General features: G+C 44.1%; 1 protein-coding gene across 11 annotated transcripts in view; it reads left to right on the forward strand.

The window, feature by feature from the left end:
- Positions 1 to 17661, forward strand: part of LOC109433627 (ephrin type-A receptor 7) — a 238332-nt gene that overhangs the window by 194299 nt on the left and 26372 nt on the right. For 6 of the 11 annotated variants that reach the window (XM_029856050.2, XM_062844175.1, XM_062844168.1 and 3 more), the window contains exons 4-5: positions 10059 to 10982; positions 11062 to 11438. In XM_029856050.2, the coding sequence (XP_029711910.2) occupies positions 10059 to 10982; positions 11062 to 11438 (1301 nt within the window). The remainder of the gene's footprint in view (positions 1 to 10058; positions 10983 to 11061; positions 11439 to 17661) is intronic. The other 5 variants (XM_062844169.1, XM_062844176.1, XM_062844173.1 and 2 more) reach the window with 1 other exon arrangement.

The following is a 17661-nucleotide window of genomic DNA, read 5'->3' on the forward strand; positions in this document are numbered from 1 at the left end:
ATCCTTCCAGGATTTCGGGGGAAATCCTTCCAGGATTTCGGGGGAAATCCTTCCAGGATTTCGGGGGAAATCCTTCCAGGATTTCGGGGGAAATCCTTCCAGGATTTCGGGGGAAATCCTTCCAGGATTTCGGGGGAAATCCTTCCAGGATTTCGGGGGAAATCCTTCCAGGATTTCGGGGGAAATCCTTCCAGGATTTCGGGGGAAATCCTTCCAGGATTTCGGGGGAAATCCTTCCAGGATTTCGGGGGAAATCCTTCCAGGATTTCGGGGGAAATCCTTCCAGGATTTCGGGGGAAATCCTTCCAGGATTTCGGGGGAAATCCTTCCAGGATTTCGGGGGAAATCCTTCCAGGATTTCGGGGGAAATCCTTCCAGGATTTCGGGGGAAATCCTTCCAGGATTTCGGGGGAAATCCTTCCAGGATTTCGGGGGAAATCCTTCCAGGATTTCGGGGGAAATCCTTCCAGGATTTCGGGGGAAATCCTTCCAGGATTTCGGGGGAAATCCTTCCAGGATTTCGGGGGAAATCCTTCCAGGATTTCGGGGGAAATCCTTCCAGGATTTCGGGGGAAATCCTTCCAGGATTTCGGGGGAAATCCTTCCAGGATTTCGGGGGAAATCCTTCCAGGATTTCGGGGGAAATCCTTCCAGGATTTCGAGGGAAATCCTTCCAGGATTTCGAGGGAAATCCTTCCAGGATTTCGAGGGAAATCCTTCCAGGATTTCGAGGGAAATCCTTCCAGGATTTCGAGGGAAATCCTTCCAGGATTTCGAGGGAAATCCTTCCAGGATTTCGAGGGAAATCCTTCCAGGATTTCGAGGGAAATCCTTCCAGGATTTCGAGGGAAATCCTTCCAGGATTTCGAGGGAAATCCTTCCAGGATTTCGAGGGAAATCCTTCCAGGATTTCGACGGAAATCCTTCCAGGATTTCGACGGAAATCCTTCCAGGATTTCGACGGAAATCCTTCCAGGATTTCGACGGAAATCCTTCCAGGATTTCGACGGAAATCCTTCCAGGATTTCGACGGAAATCCTTCCAGGATTTCGACGGAAATCCTTCCAGGATTTCGACGGAAATCCTTCCAGGATTTCGACGGAAATCCTTCCAGGATTTCGACGGAAATCCTTCCAGGATTTCGACGGAAATCCTTCCAGGATTTCGACGGAAATCCTTCCAGGATTTCGACGGAAATCCTTCCAGGATTTCGACGGAAATCCTTCCAGGATTTCGACGGAAATCCTTCCAGGATTTCGACGGAAATCCTTCCAGGATTTCGACGGAAATCCTTCCAGGATTTCGACGGAAATCCTTCCAGGATTTCGACGGAAATCCTTCCAGGATTTCGACGGAAATCCTTCCAGGATTTCGACGGAAATCCTTGCAGGATTTCGACGGAAATCCTTGCAGGATTTCGACGGAAATCCTTCCAGGATTTCGAGGGAAATCCTTCCAGGATTTCGAGGGAAATCCTTCCAGGATTTCGAGGGAAATCCTTCCAGGATTTCGAGGGAAATCCTTCCAGGATTTCGAGGGAAATCCTTCCAGGATTTCGAGGGAAATCCTTCCAGGATTTCGAGGGAAATCCTTCCAGGATTTCGAGGGAAATCCTTTCAGGATTTCGAGGGAAATCCTTCCAGGATTTCGAGGGAAATCCTTCCAGGATTTCGAGGGAAATCCTTCCAGGATTTCGAGGGAAATCCTTCCAGGATTTCGAGGGAAATCCTTCCAGGATTTCGAGGGAAATCCTTCCAGAATTTCGAGGGAAATCCTTCCAGGATTTCGAGGGAAATCCTTCCAGGATTTCGAGGGAAATCCTTCCAGGATTTCGAGGGAAATCCTTCCAGGATTTCGAGGGAAATCCTTCCAGGATTTCGAGGGAAATCCTTCCAGGATTTCGAGGGAAATCCTTCCAGGATTTCGAGGGAAATCCTTCCAGGATTTCGAGGGAAATCCATCCAGGATTTCGAGGGAAATCCTTCCAGGATTTCGAGGGAAATCCTTCCAGGATTTCGAGGGAAATCCTTCCAGGATTTCGAGGGAAATCCTTCCAGGATTTCGAGGGAAATCCTTCCAGTATTTCGAGGGAAATCCTTCCAGGATTTCGAGGGAAATCCTTCCAGGATTTCGAGGGAAATCCTTCCAGGATTTCGAGGGAAATCCTTCCGGGATTGCGAGGGAAATCCTTCCGGGATCTCAAGGGAAATCCTTCCAGGAATTCCTCGGGAATTTCTCCTGGAATTCCACCGGAGTTTTTTATAGGAATTCCTCCGGAGATTTCTCCAGGAATTCCCCCGGAGATTTCTCCAGGAATTCCCTCGGAGATTTCGTTAGGAATTTCGGAGATTTCTCCGGGAATTTCTCTGGAGATTCCTATGGGAATTCTGCCGGGAATTCCTTCGGATATTGCTCCGGAGATTCCGCCTTGCTCCATGAATTTCTCCGGAGATTTCTCCAGGAATTCCTCCGGAGATCCCTCCAGGAAATCCTTTGGAGATTCTTCCAGGAATTCTTTTGGAGATTCCTCCAGGAATTCAATCGGAGATTCCTTCAGGAATTCCTTAGCAGATTCTCACAGGAATTCTTCCGGTGATTCCTTCAGGAATTCCTCCGGAGATCCCTTCAAGATTTACTCCGGAGACTCCTCCAGGTATTCCTTCGGAGATTCCTTCAGTAATTCCTCCCGAGATTCCTTCAGGAATTCCTCCGGAGATTACTGCAGGAATTCCTCCTGAGATTCCTTCAGGAATTTCTCCAGAGATTCTTTCGGGAATTACTCTGGAGATTCCTTCTGAAACTCTTCCGGAGATTCCTTCTGGAACTCCTCCGGAGATTCCTTCTGGAACTCCTCCGGAGATTCCTCCGCAGATTTCTCCAGGAGTTCCTAATTTTGAATCCATCCAGAATTTCTCTTGGGATTCTTATGAATATTTCCTGAGATACTTTCAAGGATTCCTTCAAGGGATTCACCCACAACCAGACATTATCTCGATTCAGTTAAGGTAATTGATTCTATCATTCGACACTCCCATAAAAAATATTTTCGAATGATCCCACAGCCTTTCGGTTAGTTAGCCAGTCAGAGAAAGGCAAAAATTAAGTCAGCTGTTTTCTCAATCACCTTTGACCACTTTGACAAGCGTTGCGTTAAATATGCCATTCCAGCCTTCAAACTCCAAATCTCACGACGCTCGTGATGGCATTCAAAAGTATTTTCAGCATCAGTCACCGTCGCGTCGTTTTTAGTCTGGAAACGTTCCTCCAAATCTCTAAATTTAACGACTTGATGAGCTGAACTCGCACACCGCTTAAATCGTTATCTATTAAAATCTCATAAATATCCATTAGGTCAGCTCTCGGCACGCAGCAGCCCACAGAGTTGCACCAGGGCAGGACCGGGCCGGGCCGGAGGAATTGGGAGAAAATTTTGAAAGTGTTTCGTCGTCAACGATGACGCTGATGACGACGACGTGGGGAATCAAACACAATAGCCCGGCCACGCTTCTCCTGCAGAGTGTGTGGTGGTGGTGCCGCAGAGAAGTCAACAATTCGGTCACCACAGAGGCGAGGGTGATGGTATACTCTATTGGCATCCCAACAACGATCATGCTGATGCTGATGATGATGACCTGGGTCCAGTCGGCCATCAACCGTCCCGGCTCAATCTGTTTTAAAATAAAATTCATTATTAGTTCGCGCACCGCAGTCGGGTTTCTTTCGCCGGTGGTGGTCGTCGCGACCCCAGCGGTGATCGAATTTTAATGCTCTCCCTTTATTCAAACTTGAGCGAGGCGCGCGCGACAGTCGTCACCAGCAAGAAAGTTTGTGTGTTCCGACGACGGGAGGTCGGGAATCAATCAATTCCTACAGTGGGGAAGCTTGGAAAGTTGGGAGTCGGATATCGGGCTTGCGATCGCTGTCACCAATCAAAATTAGTTGCACAGAACAGATAGCCATCACACAAGATGGTAGGAGTATGAGGTCATTTCGAAAGATTTTTTGAAATTCGTATCGGCATCTAATAGGGGCGATTTGTGCCAACTGGAAAGAAGTCTGATTATCGTCGAATCTTCTGAGGAATTCCTGAAGGAACCTCTCGAGGAATTTCTGAAGGAATCTCCGGGGAAATTCCTGAAGGAATCCCAGGAGGAATCTTCGGAGCAATTCCTGGAGGAATCTCCGGAGGAATTCCTGACGGAATCTCCGTAGGAATTTCTGACGGAATCTCCGGAGGAATTCCTAACGGAATCTCCGGAAGAATTCCTGACGGACTCTCCGGAATTCTAGACGGAAACGTTGTGATTTCCACTTGGCTTGATTAGCCTAAGCAAAAATCAAGAAATTGATACTTTTTCATTGTTATTTCAAATGACAAAACAATTTTCTTTATCACTCTTTTATTATTCATCCGTGATCCAATTTTTGAACACTGACTGCCATAACCTAAACTGTTAGCATGACTGCCAGCATTGTTTTTTATTTTATTCATGCATGGGCGCATCAGAGGTGCTCAAGAGGTTTCAGGGGAGGGGCTACGGGCATTCCAGGAAATTCCAGGGGCGTTTGAAGGTGCACCTACAGGGCTTGAGGAGATTTCATGAGCGTTCCATGCGGTTTGAGTAGGTTCTAGAGGGTAATGCGGTTTCAGGGACGTTCCAAGAGTGTTTCAGAAGGTTTCAAAGGGTTCCCGGGACGTTCCAAAGATATTTCAGGGGGTTTGAGATGCGTTGAGAACTTCATGGACGTTACATAAGGTTTCATGGGCGTCCCCTCGGTTTCCATGTTAAGGAGGCATCCCAGGAGCGTTCTAGGGGCTTCAGGAGCGTTTCAGGGGTTTTCAAGGGGTTTCATACGCTTTCCAGTGAGTTTTACGGGATCTCAAGTGTATTCCAGGGGCTTCTATGGACGTTCCAGTGTATACTAGCGAGTTTTAAGGGGGTTTAAGGAGCATTCCAAGGAGTTTCTGGTACGTTTCAGGGAGTTTAAGGAGGTTCCAGGGGGATTCCAGAGGCTTTCATGGGTTTTTCATAGAGTGTTACAGCTTGTTTCGGGTTTCCTTGAAAATGTCTTTTAGAGGCTTTCCAGGGAATGTCAGAGGTGTTCCAGGGAGTTTCAGGTGTATTCTATGGAGATTCAAGGGTTTGAGTGTTCCAGAGACTTTCACGGATTCCCAGGGGCCGTCCATATTCCACGTGGCCATCGGCAGAGGGGTGGGTTAGGGCAGACCTTGATCCATACATATTTTTTGTATGAACAAAAGACCACACAGGGCTTCGGAATTTTCAGAAAAATAACCATGTGGTTTATGGGCGGCCCCAGATACGTTCCAGGGGCATTCCATTTGGTTTCAGAGACGTTCTAGGGGGTTCTAGCGGGTTTCCAGGGTTTTCAGGAGCGTTCCAGGGGGTTTTAAGAGGTTTCTGGGAAGCGTCAGCGGTGTTCCAATGAGTTTCAGGGGATTTCAGGGCGTTTTAATGGTGTCAAGTGGCGTTCCAGAAGTGTTCATGGAATTTTCTAGCGGTTTCAGGGCTGTTCCAGGGGGTTTCAAAGGTGTTTAAAAAGACACTACATCCCTGTGGAGCGGACCTGGTGTAATGTTTAGAACACTTGACTATCACGCCGAGGACCTGGGATCGAATCCCACTCCCGACAAACTCGCAAAATGTGAGTTCTTCCTTCGGAAGGGAAGTAAAGAGCGGGTCCCGAGATAAACTAGGCTAGGGTTAAACATCTCGTTAATACAGATAAAAAAAGACATTACACCGTCTTCAACCAGAGGTTGCACAGACTGAACGATCACTCATGAGACAACGGACAACACACGAAACACGCAGTGGTCCGGACCTCCACTGGCCAGTGGAGAATTTTCCTTTTAACGAAAAGTTTTCACCGACTGGAGTGGGAATCGAACTCACACTCAGACAGAAGCTTACGAAACTGCCAGACGATTGACGCTCCTAAACGCACGGCCACGTAGCCACGGCCACGGGGAGTTTCAGGGGACGGTGGGGGGGGGGGTTGCAGATGCGCTCCAGAGGTGTTCTAGGAGGTTTCAAGAACGTTTCAGTATGCTCCGACGGATTTCATAAGTTTTTCAGGAGCGTTCCAGGGCTCTCAAGCGTTTCCAGGGACGTTCCAGAAGTTTCAGGGGTGTTCTAAGGCGTTCTAGGAGTGTTCCAAGGCGTTTCAAGGGATTTCAGGAGTGTTCCATGGGGTTTTCAGGGACGCTCCAGGGTGTCCCAGCTAGTTTCAGGGGCGAAGAAAAGCGTTTCAGAGGGTTTAATGTGGTTTCACGAGCGCTCCTGAATGTTTCAGGGGTTTTCCAGAGAGTTTCATTGGGCGTTCCAGAAGCGCTTCAGGAGTTTTCATGGGGTTTTCAAGGTCGTTCCAAGGGTTTATCCCTGATATTACCTGATATCTTTAAGCGCCTTCAAATCCTTTGAAAACCCACGAAACTTCTTTGAAAGCCCCCTAAGTTCTCCATGAAAACCCTGGAAACCTCTTCTGCACCTAACAATCGTTAGAACTCCTCTGAAATATCCCTGAAATCTCTCTAGAAACCCTAAGAAATCACCGGGACCCCCAGGATTTCCCCAGGACACCCAACATCCTCTCCAAAAATGCTTCGCATAGACGCCCTATTTAATTTTTTTTTGAAAATTTTGAAACACCTTTCAAGAATATAATTCCAATGTTATAGTATGTTTGGGGGATATCCCTCAATAGTATTCTTCAACGAGTTTCTTTTGGGATTCCTTTACGTAATGTAATGTTTCGTCTTCAACCCTTTCAGAGTTTCCTTCGAGAATGTCTCCCGTGATAAAAATCGAATTCCCTGAGATTCTATCCCCGGTTCATTCCTTTGGTCGTTCCCGGGTTTCCTTTAGAGATTTCCGTAGGGATTTCTTCCCGAGATTCTTTCATCGATTCCTTCCGGGATTCATTTAGGTATTCCTTACAGGTTTCTTTTACGGATTACTTCCGCGACTGCATCAGGGATTCCTCTAGGATTCTTCCTGAGGTTTGTCCCGGGATTCCTTTGGATATTTCTCTCGGGCTTCCTGCAGGGGCTCTTCTCGAGATTTCTCCATTGATTTCTCCCAGGTTGCCACAAGTGATTCCTTCGAAGTTTTAGGGATTTCTCCAGGATATTTTATGAGCTTCCTGCATCGATTTTCTCTGGGACTCCTCCATTTTTTTCCTTCCGGGGTTGCTTTAGAGATTCCTTTCGGGATTTCATCCGAGTTCTTTCCTGATTATCCGCGAGATTCTATCAGAGATTTCTCCAGGATTCTATGTGACCTGGGATTCCTTTAGATGTTTCTCCCGAGATTCATTTTGGGATCTCGTCCGGACTTCCTTTATGATTTCTCCCAGGAATTCCTCCGATGATACCTTGAGGAATTTCGTCATTTTTTACCGGGTTTCTTCAGGGATACCTCCCAAGTGGCATTTAGGGACTCTTTCAAAGACTCTTCCGGGGATCCCGAGATTCCTACTGACATATTTTTATTGATTTCTCCCGGGAATCCTGGCATTTTTTCGCAGGTATTCCTCCCGAGATTCACTTGGGAATTCTTCCAGGATATTTTCAGGAACTCCTTCAGACATTCTTTTCGGGATTTTTTTTATTACTTTCTCATATGATTCCTTTGAAGATTTCTCCCGGAATAACTTTTTCATGAGTTTTCTTCGAGGATTTCATTAGAGATTCCTCCTTGGAATTATTCACAGATTCCTCGAGGCAGACCTTCTTAGTTTTCTTCCGAAATTCTTTCATGGATTCCCTCAGAGAATTCTTCCACTATCCGATCAGATAATTTTGCCGGAACTCCTTCAGGGATATTTCTGGGATTCCTCCCGGAACTCCTTCACTGATTCCTCCCGGGATTCCTTTGGGGATTTCTTCCGGGAGTCTTTCACAGATTATTCCCGAGACCACATCAGGTGGTGTCATCATCAGGATTCTTCCTGGGGTTTCTCTCGAGATTTTTTTTTGTATTTCTCCCAGGATTATTTCAGGAATTCCTCTTGGAGTTCCTTCATTGATTTTTCCGAGGTTTCCTGTAGAAATTCCTCTCGAGATTCATTCATTATTCATTCAAGGATTCTATCAGAGATTTCTTTGGGACTTCTTCTAAAATTCTTCGTGAGATTTCCTCATCGATTTTTCCCAGGTTTTCTTCTGGCATTCATTTAGGTATTCCTTCCAAAATTTATGACGATTGCTTCTGGATCATGCCTGGGATTAAAAATTTCTCCCTTGATTTCCTTTAGGAATTCATGCCAGATTCCTTCGGAATTCCTCCCCAGATTCTTTTAATTATTTCATCAGGGATCCTTTCAGGAATCCAACCCAGGATTCTTTTAGAGATTTCTCCTGGCACTTCGTCAGAGACTCCTTCCGGAATTCCTTCACGGAATTCTCACAAGATTCCTACCGGGATTCCTCCAGGGATTTCTTCAGGGACTTCTCCTGGGATTTATTCAGAGGTTCCTCAGGAATTTTTACATAGATGTCTATCGAGGAATCTTTCTGGAGAACTGCTTCTGAGTGTTTTTCTAGGATAACTTCTCAGTTTTTTTTTCAAAGATTTCTTCCGGGAAATCTGCCGCAATTCTCCCGGGACTCTTTCATGGATTTGTTCCGAAATTCATGCAGAAATTCTGTCGAGGATTCCTTTGTTGAGTTCTTCTGGGACTCTTTCATTGATGCTTCTCAGGTTTCCTGTAGGGATTTCTCCAGAGATTCTTCCCGGCATTCCTTTGAGGATTTCCCTCAAGATTCTGGTATTCCTCCCGATATTTATTTAGGGATTTCTTCATTCGACCTGGATCTGTTTCAGGGATTCCTTCAAGAAACTACACAAGAAAACGAATCAAGGAATAGACATGGGTTCCTCTGAGATTCTTTTATTGATTTCTCCAAGATTCCTTGCACCATTCCTTCATGGAGTGTTACGGGTGTAAATAATAATTTATTTACTTTTATTTTTGTAACAGGAGTTCTCTTGGAATTCTTTCCTAGGTCTCACCTGCGATTCCTTTCGGGATTCTTTGAGGAATCTCTTCAAGATTCTCTCATAGACTGCTCTTGTGATTCTATCACGGATTGCTCCCGGGATTCCTACAGAGATTTGTGCTGAGATTCATCCTAGATTTTTTTCAGGAATTCCTCCAGAATCATCCCGAGATTCCTCCTGCGTTGCTTTCGGGATTTCTATGCCAACTTCTTTTACTATGATCTATCTCGAGATAGGATATCTAAATTGTGGATTCCTCCAGATGTATCGTTATTTATGGATTCTCCCTTACGAAAAGATGGTAGACCTACCAGTAATCGAACCCAGGCACTTATCAGATGATAAGTTCAGATACATATGTTGTTAACCCTTTCCTTCCCACGACTTTGAACGACTATATCTATGCTAAAAAGCGTTTCTGAAAAAAAGTCCTTGAACAAAAGTTATTGCTAATTGGCTAAATTTTTCGAAATCAATGAAAAAATCAATAGGTTTTTGATTGTTTATCAATAGTTCCACTATTGAAACAATTAGTTAGTAGTTGGATCAACCTTATGAGGTTGCAACCATATTCTTAAAATTATTGCATCATATTGATCTGATTCCATTTGTCCCGAGTTCGCCGAAAACCGATGGTGCTCTAGAGCAACCATGGGAAGTAGAGGGTTAATGCTAGTACCACGCATCCATTTAAGCATCCGATTGTCCATTCTAATGGATCGGCGTGACAACGACCCGCATCAATCCTAAATGGACTAATCGCATCATTCCGAAAAAAAGTATAATTTCTCGATTAACAACCAACCGGCCTACCCACTTTCGTTCCGGTTGACATTCCTCGTTCGCTCACTCAATTCCGACCGCCAAAGCCGCCGGAGAAAAATTGAAACAATTCTAATTAGCACCAAAACGCCTGTCACTCATAATTTATCGTCCATTGGCACACGGCCGACGGACGCCTCCGTTCATTCATTTAGTTTCAGTCGACCATATGATTGATTCCATTTCTCCTTCTCTCTCTTTCTATTCCAGTGGGTGGAGGAATCGTTCACCAACTTCGTGAAGGGTATCAACTGGCGGAGCTACGTGGTGTGCGATGTGGCGTACAACAACGTCAACAACTGGCTCTGGTCGCCGTTCATCGACCGGGGCCCGGCCAATCGGCTCTACATCGAGATCCACTTCACCATCCGGGACTGTTCGCTGTTTCCGGGCAATGCCCTATCGTGCAAGGAGACGTTCAGCTTGCTGTTCTACGAGTTTGACGCAGCGACGCGGGAACCGCCTCCCTGGCAGCCGGAGAGCTACAAGCTCATCGGGCGGATTGCCGCCGGCGAGGGTCGCTTCAACCAGAACTCCGACGTGGACATCAACGTCGAGGTCAAGAGCATAGCGGTCACCAAGAAGGGTGTCTACTTTGCGTTCCGAGATCAGGGCGCGTGCATCAGCGTGCTGGCCGTGAAGGTGTACTACATCACCTGTCCGGCGGTGACGATTAACTTCGCTCACTTCAACGAAACGCCGACGGGGCGGGAGATCACCATCATCGAGCAGCAGACGGGAATCTGCGTGGAGAACGCCGAAGCGTACGAAACGCCGACCTACCTCTGCAAGGGAGACGGCAAGTGGACGATCCTGAGCGGCGGATGTCGCTGCAAGGTCGGCTACGAGCCCGATCACGACAAGCAGACCTGCAACGTCTGCCCGGTTGGGAAGTTCCGTTCGGCCGAGGTCGACTCCTGTACGATCTGCCCGCTGAACTCGAAGACCAACAAGGTGGGGTCACCTTTCTGCCCCTGCTTGAGCGGGCACTATCGGCACCCGCGGGATGGGAAGCACATGCCGTGCTACAAACCGCCGGGACCTCCGACGAATCTGACGCTGCTGTTCATCGATCAGACCAGCGCCATCCTGTCGTGGAATGCGCCGCAGCGGGCGATAGACGAACAGGTAAGGGTGAGTCTTCGAGTTTGTTCAACTGTTTGTGTCCATCACCAAATACATTGAAACATTTTTTTTCTATCAATCACCGCAGGTCGACACCAAGTACCGCAGTGACATCGTCTTCCGGATAAAGTGCTCGGCGTGCACTTCGAATGTGGTGTTCAACCCGTCCTCGGAAACCTTCAACGATACGAAGCTGACGCTGACGAATTTGGAACCGGTGACTGCGTACACGGTCCAAATTCACTCCCAGCATGGAGTGTCGTATCTGATCAATCCGGACGGAGCCGGTGTCGGAGCGGGAGGGTACGACAATAGTAGTAGTTCTGGATTCAACAATCACTATCATCACGTGACGGAACCGCCGAATCTGGGCCGGTCGTCCGATTTGGACGACATCAAGACGGAGTATGCGGAGATTAGTTTTACGACCGAGTCGGCGATACTCAGTACGGTGTTTAATGTCAAGTAAGTTGGTTGAATCTTATAATGTTCAATATCTTAATCTCTCAGCTTTCTTTGAACACATTCTTCAACAAAACATGTTGAAACAAACAGGTTTCGCTAATTCGATTTTAGTCGTGATGATTTAATATGCATCTGTCCTCTTAACAATGTGGAATGGTGGGGTCACATATGGGATGTCTCCATGAGTTCTTTCTGGAATTTCTCCAGGAACTCCTTACCGGATTCCTTCAGGGATTTCCTCCTCCAAGAATTATTTCTGGGACTGCTTCAGGAATTGCTTCCGAGATTCCTCCAGAAGTTCCTTATGAGATTCCTCTAAAAGTTCCTGGAGGTTTCTTCTAAGATTCCTTCTTTTGAAGGAATTCCTTAAGAAGTTTTTGCTTAATATTTAAAAAAATCTGTACGGAATTCCTAGAGTTTGCATTAAAAACAACATCTGAGAGAATTCCAGAATGAACTTCAGGAGGTATCCGGAGAAATTGTAGAATGTATTCCAGGAAGAATACCGGAAGATAATCCAGAAAGGAGCCTGGGAATAGTTCCTGGAGGAATCCTGCGAAGAGCTCCGAGAGGAATACCGGAAGAAGTTCCTGAAGAAATCTAGAAAAGAGTTCCAGAAAGAATCCCAAAAGAAATTCCACAACAATTTCTTTGCGGAATCCCGTATGGTTTTCCTCAATAAATCTCCAAAGGAACGCCTAGAGGAATCCAGGAAAGAACCTCAAAAAGAACTCCTGAAGGAATCACTAAAGGAACTCCTGGTTGTGTCTTAGAAAGAATCCCAGAAGAATTCCAGAAAGATTTGCTGGTCAAATCTCACAAAGAATTGCTGGAAAAATCCCAGATGAAACTCATGGAGAAATTTGATGTGGAATTCCTGGTGGAATCCATGGCATAATTCTTGGAGGAATCTCAAATGAAATCTCAGAAGGAACTTTTGATATACACCCGATTTTTTTTTTTGCACGGGTCGTTATTTTGCTATAACTCAGTCAATTTTCAACGGATTCTCATGAAATTTTGTACACTAATAGTACTAACCGTGCCTACATGTGTACAAAGTTTCATGACAATTGGTTAAAAATTGACTGAGTTATAGCAAAAACCAGACCCGCGCAAAAAAAATCGGGTGTAATCTCAAAATAAAATCCTGAAGGAATCCTAGAAAGAGCTTGTGGAGGAACCCTTAAAAAGAAGAATCCCAGGAAAAGCTCCATGAGAAACCACCCTCAAAGAATTTCAGAAGGAACTTCTTTCGAAATCTTAGAAATAAGTTTTGAAGGAATCTTCCAGAGGATTTCCAGAAAGAATATGGGGGAATTTTAAAAGAAACTTCCTGAGAAATTTCACAAGGAGTTTTTTCTTAAAGAATCCCAGGTATCCTCCAAGATTTTCTTCTGAGATTTCATCAGGAGTTCTTTTTGAAACTCTTTCCAAGATTCCTTCAGGAACTCTCTTCGGGATTTTCCAGAACTTAGATCCAAAATTCCTCCAGAAGTTTCTTCTGGGTTTTTTTCCAGGAATTTGTTGTATGACTCATCCAAATCCTCCCTGGTTTAATCCAGGAGTTCCTTCAGTGATTCCTCCAGGAGTTCTACTTTGAAATACTTTGGGTATTCCGTAATTACTTCAGGTGTTCCTTTCTGTGATTATTCTGGCGGGATTTCTCAAGGAGTTTCTTCTGGGATTCCTCTTTTTGAGATTCTGAAGTTTCCGTTAGGCATTCCTTCACGGGTTCCTTCTGTAATTCCTTGGTATTTTCATCTAAAATTAATCAGGGTTTTTTCTGGAATTTCTCCAAGGGCTCCTCCTGGGATTCCTCGAACTGATCCGCCTGGAGTTCCTCATGTAGCTCCTTCTGGGAGCCCTCGTTTTGAGGATGTCTTCTTCTGAAATTCCTCCAGAAAATTCTTCTAGGATTCCTCCCGAAATTCTTTCACCGGATTCGGAATTCCTTCTGGTGTTCCTCTCGGATTTTATTTTGAGATTCATCCGAGAGCTCCTTCTGGAATTCTCTCATAGGTTCTCTTCTTTCTGGATTCTTCTAGGCGTTCTTTCTGTGATTCCTCAAAGAGTTCCTTCTGGATTTCTTCAGGAAATCTTCCTGAGATTCCTCCCGAAACTTCTCTCGGTATTTATACATTAAGTGGATTCCTAGGTATTTTTCTGGGATTTCTCTAGGGATTCCTTCTGAGATTACCCGGGATTTATTCAGGAATTCCTTCAGAATAGTCAGGATTTTTGCCGGATTTCTTCAGGAATTGTTTCCAGAATACCTTCAGGGTTCCTGGAATACCATCCGAGCTCCCTCCTGGAGTCCTTCTGAGATTCCTCCAGGAAATCCTTCCGGGATACCGCCAAGAAATGCTTGCGGGATTCTTTCAAGAACTTTATCTGAGATTCCTTCAGAAACTACTTCCAGGATTCCTCCAGGAATTTTACCGGATGTTCCTAATGGATATCTTTCTGGGAGTTTCTTCTGGGTTTTCTCTAGTTCCAATAGTTCCTAAAATTATGATAGTATTCTCTACCATAACTGGCTTCAGAATTCATTCAATGCAAAGAAATCAAAAAGTGCGAAAATGTCATAAAAACACTCAGGTGAAGTTCAATTTAGCTTCAAGTTTTGTAAAATTTAGAAAGCCAAAATAAGCTCTAGTTTCGCACCCTTCGAATTCGAATGCTTCAAATTCGATATTCCACCTTTGAAAAAAGCCTATTCCTGTGGCCGAATTCCGGCGCAGAGAAGAAATTTTCTTCCATTGCCTACCAGAAAGAAAATTTTCTTCTCTTCGAAGAAAAAGTGCGCCGGAATTCGCCTACTGGAAATGTAAGAAATTGCCGAAGATAGCTCGTGGTTGCAAAATAGCATTGTCAAGAATTATCTGGAGATTCCAACCCAGAATAAGCTCAGGAGTTCTCCCTGAATTCCTCCCGGAGTTCTATCTAGAATTCTCCACGAGTTCCATCTGAAATCGCTTCAGGAGTTATACCTGGAAGATATTTTCATCAATTTCACCTAGACACCCTTCAAGAGTTCCACTTGGAATTCTTACAGGAGTTCAAACTGAGATTCCTCCAGTAGCTCCAAATGACATTTGAAGTAGTTCCACTTGAGATTTCTCCAGCAGGCATTCCCCTGGAGTTCCTATCGCAATTCATTCAAGAGTTCCCACAGCGGGTCCTCCACGACTCCTAACTGGAATTTCCCTCATAGTTCTACCTGAGATTTCTCCAATAGCTTCGCCTGAGATTTTGCAAGTTTCATCGTGTATTTATTCAGGAGTTCCAGCTGGGATTTTTCCAATTGTTCCACCGGAAATTTCTTCAGTACTACCACCTCAGTTTCCTTCAGGAGTTAAAGCTGGTATTCCTCCAGGAATCCCAACTGGAATTTCATCAGGAGTTTCACCTCGGGAGTCTATTCTAGAAATTCCACCTGGGATTTTTTTAGTAGCTTCCTCCAAGAATCCATCAGAGATTTTTCCAAGAGTGTTTCCCTGAGATTTCTGCAGAAATGCCACTATTCACCAGTTCCACCAGGGATTTCCCCAGGAGTTCCACTTGAAATTCGTTCGAGAGTTCCACCTGGCATTCGCTAAGCCTTTCCAGCCTTTAATCGGCCTTTCCAAGGGTTTTAATTGGAATTCCTCCAGTAATGCCACTTGGAGTTCCTTCTTCAGGAGTTGGTACAGAAATTTCTTCAGCCTACCGCTTAGAATTCCAACTGTTTATCAGAAGTTTTTCCGGAAGGGTTCCTTTCCAAATATTTCCCCTAAAAGTAGTATATATATTCTTCTTGCAGTAGTGTTCTCCTAGAAGTATCTTTATGGGAGTACTTCTGGGTAAGTTAATCCTTTCGGAGTTTCCGCCTCTCCTGAAGTGTTTACAAGGTATTTACGGGAGCGTTCCACTAGGATTAGCCCCGAGACTGTTCTCACAAGAGTTCCTCCAGGAGTGTTGCTCTGCCTTCCGAGAGTGCTCCAAGTGTTTCCTAGGAGTTATTCCAGGATAATTCTTGCATAAGTTAGTCCGGGACAGTTTCTCTAGGCTCTAGGAGTCCCTCCGAACGTGTTTCCGTGTTTCCTACAGAAGTATTTCCTGGTGTGTGCTTTTACTTCCGAGTATTAAAGCTGAGTATCAAAAAGTCTCCAAGAAAATAGCTAAAGAAATCTGCAACTGACAAAACATTGCAAAGCCAAGGTTGGGATAGAACCGAGGAGAACGTGCCTCTGAAGCCGACCTACTGATACCTGGGATCGAACCCATGATCAATTGCTTATGAAGCGAACATGTCACCACTGCGCCACGGCTCACGGCATTCGAAGGCTTTTGCAGAAGTTTTTCTATAGGACTAATACTAGGACAGGTTCTAGGAGACCCTGGAGTGTTCCTACAAGTACACTTTTTATTGCCTACTTCTGAGTATGTAGTACAAAGAAATTTCCGAGAAAATTCTCAAAGAAATCTTCGAAGCAATTTTTGGAAGAAATGCTGAAAACGTTTTCAAAGAGATTAAAAAAAAAAAACAGAGCAACAGGTTTGTTGCACTCTTCTTATACAGCAAGACCATGTTTGTTTGGGCTGCCGAAAGAGACAAAAAGAGAATAAAATTCTCAAAAAATTTGTCGAAGGAATTTTCAAAGAATTACCGAATAAGTTTCCATACGTGTTTTCGGAAAAATTCCCAAAATAACTGTTGCAAAATTTTCCAAAGAAACTCAAAAGAATTTCCAAAGAAAACCCTAAAAAAAACCCAAAGGATGCCCAAAGGGATGGTGGATGGGTGTGGCGTTTGTCATAACTACGATTTGCATAAGTGGGTGATTGGCGGAACGGACGCTTGGCATAATTTTCCTTTTTTGTCAAACGCTAGTTATGCCTAACGTCTGTTAATATACCTTAACAGGTATACTTCAAAGAGATTCCCATAGACATTATTTACGTAAAATTGCTGTTAGCACTCCAAAGAGCTTTGCCAAAGGAATTCCCACATACGTTGCCGAAAAATCAGCCAGATAAAGAATTTCGAAAGGTAATCTTGTAGAATATCTCAAAAGAGTTGGCTGTAATTTTCGAGAGAATTGCAGAAATAATTACCGAAGACATTTCCAGATGAAGAGAGAAAGAAATTTCCAAACGTATTACCGGATATTTTCTGGTATAAATTGGCTATGAAATTTTCAAAGGAATCACCAAAAAAATCCCAAAGAAATTTGAGAAGGGATCCTCAAAGAAAGTACTATCAAAGATTTTTCGTAGGAACCCTAAAAATGGTTTCTCAAAACTATTACTGAAAAAATACCGCGAGTATTGCCGAAGGAAGACCCAGAGAATTTTCCAAACAAATAATAAAAAAAACTGTAGGAACTTCCGGAGGAATTGCCGCAAATTTCAAAGACGTTTCCAAAACTTTCCTGAAGTAATGGCCGACAAAGTTATATAGAAATATACCAATGGAGTTCACAAAAATGTCTCTCGAAGGAATTGTCGAGTGAATCAAAAATGTTATTGCCGTTTTATTGACATTTCTTAAGAAATTATCGAATTACAAAGAAAGTTCAAGAAGAATGTCAAAGGAAATTTCCGAAAGAATTTCTGAAGAGATGGTCCGAAATTGCCAAAGAAATCCTCATAGAAGTTGTTCAAAGGATTTAAAGGTTTTTTTTTGTAGAATCCGTAAAAACGAATGCCGACAGCAATTGCTGCAGGAATTGCCGAGAGGATTTCTAGTGGGATTTCCAAAGAATTTTCCAAACAATTTACAAAAAAAATCTGATGAAATTACCGCAAGAATCTCAAAAGAAAATTCCGAAAAAAAAAAACAAAGGAATTGCCGACAAAATTGTGTAATAATACTTAATGTAAAGGATTTATAAACAAATAGCCAAAGGAACTCTTAGTGGAATTATCGAGTTGATAAAAAAAGAACTACCTAAAAAATTTTCAAAAAATATGCCAAAAAAATCCTTGAAGATAATTGTGAAGGAATTTCTAAAAAAAGTCCCATAGGGATTTTCAAAAGAGTTAACGAAGGAGTATAAAAAAAAGGATACCGGTAGAATTCCAGAAGAAAGTTTTGATAGTATTTCTGAAGAAATTTTCTACAATTTGTCATACTTATGATTCGAAGTTGCTGGCCGAATCCTGAAGAAAAGAATTGTCGAATTACCGAATGATTTGCTGCGAAAATTACTGTAAGAATTCTCAAATATTTTTTAAA

This window comes from Aedes albopictus, chromosome 1, assembly GCF_035046485.1.
Source record: "Aedes albopictus strain Foshan chromosome 1, AalbF5, whole genome shotgun sequence".
In the NCBI taxonomy this organism is placed as follows: Eukaryota; Metazoa; Arthropoda; class Insecta; order Diptera; family Culicidae; genus Aedes; species Aedes albopictus.